The sequence below is a fragment of the Antedon mediterranea genome, chromosome 8 (assembly GCF_964355755.1).
Source record: "Antedon mediterranea chromosome 8, ecAntMedi1.1, whole genome shotgun sequence".
Lineage (NCBI taxonomy): Eukaryota > Metazoa > Echinodermata > Crinoidea > Comatulida > Antedonidae > Antedon > Antedon mediterranea.
Genome location: NC_092677.1, coordinates 19,153,450 through 19,163,522, shown reverse-complemented (window position 1 = coordinate 19,163,522; position 10,073 = coordinate 19,153,450). Strand labels below are relative to the sequence as shown.

General features: G+C 32.3%; 1 protein-coding gene across 1 annotated transcript; it reads left to right on the top strand.

The window, feature by feature from the left end:
* The first annotated feature begins 68 nt into the window (after positions 1-68).
* On the top strand, positions 69-9,620 carry LOC140057056 (nucleoporin SEH1-like). Its single transcript, XM_072102600.1, has 11 exons — positions 69-271; positions 918-968; positions 1,275-1,380; positions 1,573-1,694; positions 4,454-4,534; positions 5,088-5,143; positions 5,931-6,023; positions 7,039-7,179; positions 7,601-7,682; positions 7,863-7,941; positions 8,160-9,620. The coding sequence occupies exons 1-11, from the start codon at positions 149-151 to the stop codon at positions 8,228-8,230; spliced, it is 1,005 nt and encodes a 334-aa protein (XP_071958701.1). The 5' UTR covers positions 69-148; the 3' UTR covers positions 8,231-9,620.
* The last annotated feature ends 453 nt before the right edge of the window (positions 9,621-10,073 follow it).

The following is a 10,073-nucleotide window of genomic DNA, read 5'->3' as shown; positions in this document are numbered from 1 at the left end:
TAATAATATTTAAAGCCTACACTATGATATGCTGTGTTTGTTATCCCTATTAAATAATAGTCCAGTCTAATGTCCTGTGTGTGTGATGCTACTCTGCTGTCTGGCGGGTTGAAAAGTGATTTTGATTTCTCTTTTATTTTAAATCATAATGGAGGCTCCTTTGTGTCCAATAAAAAGTATCTCTGCAGAACACAAAGACTTAATTCATGATGTAGCTTTTGATTTTTATGGAAAACGAATGGCTACATGTTCTAGTGACCAAAGTCTTAAGGTATGGTCGGAGGGTAGGCCTACTAATAATACTAGTAGAGTAGAGTAGAGGGGAGGTATGTCTGGCGTGTGGAAAAGACCATCGACCTGGATCACGGACGATCGGGCCCAACAAGGTTCTAAGCCGATTACCGTAATAGGAATATAATATGAGATGATCGGGTCCAACATAATAAAACAAGGGTTCTAAGACGATTGGACTGACAGAGACAATCTGGCCCAGTTATGATCGGGCGCAATGAATAAGTTTCGATAAGACGATTGGATCGAGCCCAAATTATATTGAGATTATACTTTCGAGGATATTGAATATTTATTTATTATTATTTATATTGATAAAGCATAGCTAGGATGTGCCATACAAAATTTATTATAGGTTATTTAAAAAAATCACCCAAGTGTGAGCAAAACATGATAATGATGTAGCCTATTTAATACCTGATATATAGGCCCTCATTTCAGACTTTATTTTACATTGCACTAAATGTTTACCTAGGCTTACTGACTTAAAAATTAATCATTGTTTCTATTATTAAATAGAATATCAATTTAAAAAAGAAAGAGCAACAATTAAAACAAAAAGAGCAACGATTAAAACAAAAAGTTGGGGCCGTTTTTTGTAAGAAATATTTCTTGTTACTTGATAGGTTTGGGATCTGGGAGAAGATGGTGAATGGCAGTGTACAGCAAATTGGAGAGTAAGTTTAAAAGCCATTTATTCTAAGTTTAAAGAAATGAAAGAATATTGGAATTTTTCCTTCCAAGTTAAATCAAATTGAAGAGAAAAAGTTTGTTTGATTGTTGGATGATTAGTTTGTTTTGAAAAGATACTATTAAATGACCAGCTTGTTCTCTAAATTTCTAATAACAATTCTTGGTTTTTAACAAAAAGGAAGTGCTGAATCCAAATAGCACCAAACAGGTGGGTTAAAAGAAACCAGCCTCAGTCTCTTTTTCATTTTCTAACAATCTATACATATATGTATATATTTTTTTCTATACAGTCACATGGTGGCTCTGTGTGGCGTGTGACTTGGTGTCATCCTGAATTTGGTCAGGTGTTAGCATCCTGTTCATTTGACAGGACAACTGCCATCTGGGAAGAAATTGGTAAGAGCTAGTTTAATACTATTAGAAACACATAATTCATCCTTATTTATTATGACTAGCACAAGAGAATTATGATACATCTCCTTTTCTTGAATCTTTAGGCTTTCTTAAACAAATTTGAATCATTGAGATTTTAACTAATCTTTTATGAATGTGAACTTAACTGATAATTTATTTATTGTTATATTATAGTTGGTGACTCTACCTCAAAACAGAAAAGCCAAGGTCATTGGGTGAAAAGAACTACATTTGTTGACAGCAGAACGTCAATAACAGATGTGAAATTTGCTCCCAAACATTTAGGATTGCAAGTGGTAAGGGGATCATATAGGAAGAATCTTCATGACCATCATCATTGCCCTCATCATTACCATCATCATTGCCCTCATCATTACCATCATCATTGCCCTCATCATTACCATCATCATTGCCCTCATCATGACCATCATCATTGACCTCATCCTGACCATCATCATTGCCCTCATCATGACCATCATCATTGCCCTCATCATGACCATCATCATTGACCTCATCCTGACCATCATCATTGACCTCATCCTGACCATCATCATTGACCTCATCCTGACCATCATCATTGCCCTCATCATGACCATCATCATTGCCCTCATCATGACCATCATCATTGCCCTCATCATGACCATCATCATTGCCCTCATCATGACCATCATCATTGACCTCATCCTAACCATCATCATTGACCTCATCCTGACCATCATTATTGCCCTCATCATGACCATCATCATTGCCCTCATCATGACCATCATCATGACCATCATCATTGCCCTCATCATGACCATCATCATTGACCTCATCCTGACCATCATCATTGCCCTCATCATGACCATCATCATTGACCTCATCCTGACCATCATCATTGACCTCATCCTGACTATCATTATTATTGCCCTCATCGTTTTCCTATTCATTATCATAATCATAATTGTCCTACTAGTCCAGTTCCCTATGTATTTTCGTGTGCAGATCATAAGGAAAGTGTAAACATTGTGTTTTATGAATATTTGAAGCTTGCTGGTTATAAAAACCCATGTCCGAAATAATTTTTGTGTTAAATTATTTGGGAGATGCATATATAGGTCAACTCGGCCCTAAACCGTCTCGGCCAAAGTCAAGTCGGCCCCAAGTCAAGTCGGCCTCAAGTCAACTCGGCCTCATGTCATCTCGGCTAGGCTAGGCTAGGCCTATATATTTTGATACAAGGATTTTCCCAGAATGAATGTAATTATATTCTTAGATATAGATATTTTTAGATTACAGTAAGATAAAAATGTTTATAAAAAATAATATATTTAAAATTATTTTATCAATTCGCTTCGCTTTTTGCGTCTCATACTTTATTGGGGCCGAGTTGACAGATTAGTTTTTGGCTGAGTTGACTTGAGGCAGAGTTGACTTGAGGCTGAGTTGACGTGTAGCCGAGTTGACATGGCGCCGACTTGACTTAGGGCCGACTTGACTAGGGGCCAACTTGAGTTTGGCTGAGACGGTTTAGGACGGAGTTGGATCGAATTCTGCATATTAATATATGTTCTAATGGAAAAGTTTTTCCAAAAATGGCCGGAAGTATGATTTTTGGCATTTTTTTCCTTTGACCTACATACCAGAACTTTTCCAAGAGAATAACCCAAAATCTTTTTATTGACCTTTGACCTGTACTGGTAGTAACACATTCCTATATTTTTTTTTTTATTTGAAATTGTTTAAAAAATATATATTAGTTGTATAATAACAATCCAAAGGCAAATTACTGAAAAAATGACAATGCTGTGGGTATCAGTGGCTGGATCTCAATGGAGATACAAAATAAAAGCGAAAAGCTAAATCAAAACGAGAAGTAAAACAGCCAGAAAAGTTAGCAGAGCTTTCGGGCAACACTAGCCCTTCATCAGTGCAAGTGAAGGAATTTGGATAACGTCATAGTTGTATAATAACAAAATGTTTGGACAAACTTTTCCATTAGAATGAATAATAATATGCATCTCCCCAAAAATTTGACAGTCAAATTATTTCATTTAATCTAAGCGTTACAAAGATAGGACCATTTTGTTTTCAATGGGTCAAACTATTCACATTAAGGTCAGGTCATTTTAGAAATTTGACAATCATGGGTTGTTATAGCCAGCATGCTTTAAATATTCATAAAACACAATGTTTACACTTTCCCCATGATTTGCACACAAATGCACTTTTTTTGACATGGGGAACTGGGCTATATTTATCATCATAATCATTGCCCTAGTTATATTCTGTCATAATTGTCTAAATCATTATTTATGTCATTGTCATAATCATTATCTGTCATCATTGTCATAATCATCATCTGTCATCATTGTCATAATCATCTGTCATCATTGTCATAATTATCTGTCATCATTGTCATAATCATTATCTGTCATCATTGTCATAATCATCATCTGTCATCATTGTCATAATCATCATCTGTCATCATTGTCATAATCATCTGTCATCATTGTCATAGTCATCATCTGTCAACATTTTCATAATCATTATCTGTCATCATTTTCATTATCATTATCTGTCATCATTGTCATCATCTGTCATTGTCATAATCATTGTCTGTCATTGTCATAATCATCTGTCATCATTGTCATAATCATTATCTGTCATCATTGTCATAATCATTATCTGTCATCATTGTCATCATAGTCATCATCTGTCATTGTCATAATCATCTGTCATTCTCATCATCATTATCTGTCATCATTGTCATAATCATTATCTTTCATCATTGTCATAATCATCATCTGTCATCATTGTCATAGTCATCTGTCATCATTGTCATAGTCATCATTGTCATAATCATCATGTCATCATTGTCATAATCATCATCTGTCATCAATTGTGAGCTTTTGTATGCCTCATTTACTGTCCCGATTTGAAAGCTCCCTATTGTCTTAATCTGTACATTTATCCTTGTCCTCATCACGACCAAAATCATTTTAAAGTAAACATGATAATGAACCATAACCATTTTTTTGTTAATATGCAAGTTTTAAATAATAATGCTTTGCAGGCAACTTGTTCTACTGATGGAATTGTTAGGTTTTATGAAGCATCGGATGTTATGAATTTGACTGTCTGGTCTTCTGTACAGGTATGTCTATCTATTAAATTTTTAATTGGAAGATTGCTATTAATATAGATTGGGAAACCAATACTAATGTATTTTACCACTGCTGTCTGGACGTCAAAAAGACTACGCTTTGAATAACACATTGAATCATGTGGCAGCACAGTTAGCATGTGCCTTATAAACATAGCAAACTTATTTACAACACATTAAATTGAGTTTGTTTAGTGCATCACAGACGATTCTGCCGTTGGTTCATTAAGGTCTACGTTTTCGCCCGGTAGCAATTTAATTTATGTTTGGACAAACAATATAAAACCCAGCTTTGTCATTTGAAATAATATGTATATCTCACGATAATATAGCCAAAGCATGTAAACAGTTTAACTTGGATAATTTTGTCGTTTTTTAATTTTGCTTAAATAAATACCAAACCCCAATTTGGAGGAAAACATTTTTGCCTAGACAGTAAAACCTATTCTGTGTTATTTATGTGTAATCTTATTCTATTATGGCATTTATATGGCAGCTATTGTATAAAAATCATATAATTGCTTTCCATTTTACTTATTTTTAGGAGGAAATCAATACAAAAATGTCAAAATGCAGTTGTATTTCTTGGAATCCATCCAGGTAGAACATTTGATATACTTTGATAGCTATAACCCTTCAGTTATGGCACAGGCCTTTCATTGTTCTTAATTGGAAACATTTATAAAATTGAGGTTATGTAATTACACTGTATTACATAATCTTATTTTACTTGGATTGCTGTTCAGACCTATTTTGACATGACTGCTGCCACAAGCCTAAAACATTCAAGGAAACATTGACTAATATCAAATTGATCATCAATAGTTTAAGTTCTAAGGATTGATTTGTTGATAATGACATTGCAATACAAATTTATCTTCAAACAGTATGATTCAGATTCAGATAACATTTATTCAGATAATAATGACTGAACATATACAAAATAGAAAAAAAGATATTAAAGTAAACATAGATAAAACAGTAATTGGTTGTCATTATTATCATGGATCCCTTCTAGAAGTTAAAACTTGTCTCGCAGGGACCCACAACAAAACACATTACTAAAAAAAATATAAATAAACCTAGAGTATATAATTATATAATTGAGGATAAAAATTACAATAATAAGAATAACATCTTCTTTATCAAAATTATTTAAAATTATATTTCTATATTTTCATGATATAAATGAAATAAGTACCGACATCGGTAAATGAAAAAAATATATACACATATACATATAAATACATATACAAATTATGATTCGTTCTAAAACTGTTACATTATGTAGAAAATTAAAATGTGATTTTGAAAGTATAATAAATAAATATTTTTATTATTTTAAATTTTTTTGTGAAAACATAATAAAACACTATACCTTTTACAGAATTCACTCACCAATGGTTGCTGTTGGAAGTAATGACCCTAACCCCTCTGGTGGAGGAAAAGTTCTTCTGTTTGAATACAGTCAATCAGAAAGGTACTGTATATTTTATTATATTTGTTATGACTGTTAGTACTGATGCGAGTATAAGCCTATACTCGGGTATAAGCCCGCCCCGACGTTTGACTATATTTTTCTGCAAATCTACATTAGGTGGTGTAATACATTATTTTGGTAAGGGGCGAGTATTAATTTTGTGATGGTCGACCCATCTGGCGAATTCCATACTACATTTTATCATAACTAAGCTAGGCTAATATCAGTCCTAGCGGTCCATCACGGGCGAAGATTGCTGCACACACTATGCTCGAATCACAAGTCGCCAAAACGGAAAACCCCTATTTGGTATCATGCTGCCATAAATAGTTTATTAAATTTCTTCAGTACATTTCTATATAACGAACATTGCATACTTGCTTTCCTGCCTGATAAATTCTTGTTCAATTGACGTTTAAAATAAAATGTTCTACGATAAATGACAAGAACTATAAGTTCAATTTTTTTACACTCTATAGGCAACTTCGTAAATGTTGCAACACATCGTGAATTTAGATTTTATAACCAACATATAAAATAAAAACGTTTAAATCCAAAAAATTCCACAAATGAGTTATAAAACATTTACTTATTTATTTTAAATTCATTCAGATTCCTTAGTAAGTATGTTTAATCCCCCACTGAGATTGCCTTCGATCTCAACTGGTTCCGTTATTTAAAATAGGTTGACCTCAGGGCTGTGTCTTTCACGTTGGAAATCGATAATCATTTCCCTTGTCTTAGAAACATTCAGCTTTAAATAGGAGTAACCACAAAAATTATTAAAAAATATCCAAAACAGGACCATAACTATTATTTGCATCCTTAAGAAGTGCAAGTAAAATAGAATCAATTTAACAATACGACTATATTGCTGCGTACTACGGCAATCGTAAAGTCATGGGGATAAGATACAGCCCTGAGGTAGTGAACCTGTATTTTGTGGCAACTTTTACGTTTACTTTTAAGTTAAAATACATTTTCATGGAAATAATATTCTTTTTTTTTTCCCTAGAAAATGGAATAAAGTAGAGACATTAATGACAATAACCGAGGGTGTACATGATGTGGCATTTGCACCAAATCTAGGTCGATCCTATCACACACTTGCAGTTGCATCAAAGGATGTTAAAATTACAACATTAAAACCATTAAGGTATTAATATGTTTATGGATCTTTGGTAATATCATAGCAACTGTGGCAAGTTTCATGCTTTCTTCCACAACTGCACAATTCTGATCTAAAATTAACTTTAGACGTTACACAATAATTGCATTGATGTCTTCAATACAATACAATAAAATATATTTTGGAAATCCTGTAAAACCCAATTCCAACAACTATCTTCTTTTTCACCAGACATTATTTTTGTATTTGACAAAATTCCCTAGACTAGCTATATAATAGGACAAAGCATGACCCTTATGTGAGAAGGATTAATCATTTTATGTATTATGTATAGTGTATTTTAAAAGTACTTTCTTATACTATAATTAACTTATTATTTTTATATTTATTTTTTTAACAAAATTTGTTTATAATTTATTTAGTATGCATTTATATCTATCATGTTAAGGTCTGAACATACAGGAACAATGCCTGGACCAACAAGGCTGGAAATGTGTCAATCTGGCCTTCTAGATCATCAAAACAGACAGGTAAGCTACTATTAGATGTTTCATTCCATAAAGGGTTAAATAATTGGAGGGTGGCTGAATGCGCTTTTCCAAAAAGTAAAGAATCAGGAAGTAAGAGACATATAATACATGAATAAATTTCCTTTATACCCCTCATCAATGTTTTTGAATGTATGAACTATTTTGATTTATTTGCATTAGGTGTGGAGGATTAGTTGGAATATAACTGGAACCATCCTAGCTTCATCTAGTGATGATGGACTAGTTCGATTATGGAAAGGTAAATTTAATTGTTAAACATACAATAATATATAATACATTTAACTTTGCACAATAATATAAGTTTGGTACACACAACAAAGATTACAAAACACATAGTCTGTCAAAAATAGATATAGTAGTTTATAATTTTATTCTAGCTGTCAAAAGGGAGAGCGTGCTACCTCCTAAATCCATACCTGTAAATATTTTAAAGTCATTGTTCTTGTATATTTTCAGCCAACTACTTGGAAAATTGGAAATGCATCCAAACACTAAAAGGTGATGGGCAATATATGAAACCATTTTGAACCGACATATGAAGGCTCCAACTGGATTGCCTCACCAAAATCATGGCCATGATCTGTGAACAGTAATGTACTGTTGTAACGTTGTAAATAAGACTGTTTTTTATATTACTTGAAACTACAGTTCAATGCTATTTCCACAAAGTAAAATACAACTTCTCCATCAATCTATTCAGTGGACATGGTTTGTACGAGGGTACATACTTCCTCACAAATTAAGTTTTTTAGCAGATTGAATTTGGAGAGCATCTTCAGTTTTGCAGTATGTACCCATTTATAATATATCTGTAATGTTGAAAACCTTTCTTTTTTCCTTGTGAATTTACACACTACCAAATCTATTTGAACAAGTTGCTCGCTTGAAAGGATCACCTAAAGTTAAATAAAGATACTCAAGAGGCTCTCCACATAGAAATACTTACATAAATACATTATTACTCGATGGTTTATATTTGTATTTTATTCAAACAGGTGAAAAAGTATTTGGATTTTCTATAAGTTGTAGATGACATAGGATCAGTCACTATAACCTTGTTATTTCTAACAAATTTTTTCGACTGTTTGTATTAATTAATAATTATAAAAAAAATAAAAACGTCTTAGCGGTTACATGCTACTATACTATCAATCGACTATGACTTGACACTTCAACAAAGTATTAAATCGCAAATGTTTTAATGTGTTTAGTGGTACTTATATTACTATAAAACATAAAAAGAAATACATGATTTCTTGAATAAATAGTGTATATTTTAAAATTGTTTCTCTTTGCACCCGTACCACTTCTCTACCCCTCCACTCTAATGTTAAATGTCGTAACATTGTAATTAATATATGCCGGGTGTATAAAAAGTGGAGTAACATGTAGGCCTATCACCAATGAAAGACTTAAAGTGGGCCAGAACGCATTCTTCTTAATTTATTTATACAGTATGAACTTTTTTTTTTCATAAATTGAGTTTGAGAGTCAATCACATTTTTAGGCAAAGACTTCCTACAATTTCTCGAGGTTTCTGTATTTTTAGCTGACATCTACATTTGCAGACATCCACTTTGTCGATACCTTATCATAATTGTTATGAAAGTCAATGTTTGTATTAATAACTATCTGAATTGTAGTGTTTCATTTTTGTTTTGCTTTACGAAAATGTAATATGTTTAAAAGACCCCCAGAAGCCAAAAAACATGTTTTACATTTTGTTTTCATGCACCAGGGAGTCGGTCGCAATTTTAAAATTGCCACTACTGTATTACTTTAAAATATGATTAAAAAGTAGAGTTCTTGTTATCCTACACACTTTTGGTATCAAAATGCTCACAATACTAATATTTGTACAGTATTAACTGTAACACAATAAATTATTTTCTCGATAGGTTGCCAGAAAATCGAGTATTGCCAGAAAACTTTTTATTTTATATTCTTTTTCCACCAAATCAATTTACTATATTAATTACTAAATTAGTGCCAAAAACAGTTGCAGTTAAGAGTAAATCAAATCACATTAAAAATAAAAGTTATACTATTTTATTTAAATAACTAACTAATTTTAAAATAAAATATTTGTCATCTAAGTGTTCAATTATCCACACATAATGTGTGACATACGTAGGTTCTATTTATGCTCCAGACTTGATTTTTGTATCGAATACTTACTAACTTTGTATATTAAGCTGTAATTAAATGAAATATATTTTTGATAGGTTGGCAAAAACGATTATTTCCAGGAAACTGATTTTAAAATTCGTAATAGAGTATTACTAAACTATTGTATTGAACCGGACCAGAGTAAAAAAAGATTACGATTAAAAGTAACTCATGATTTCACTCAAACACCCGTGCGTACTG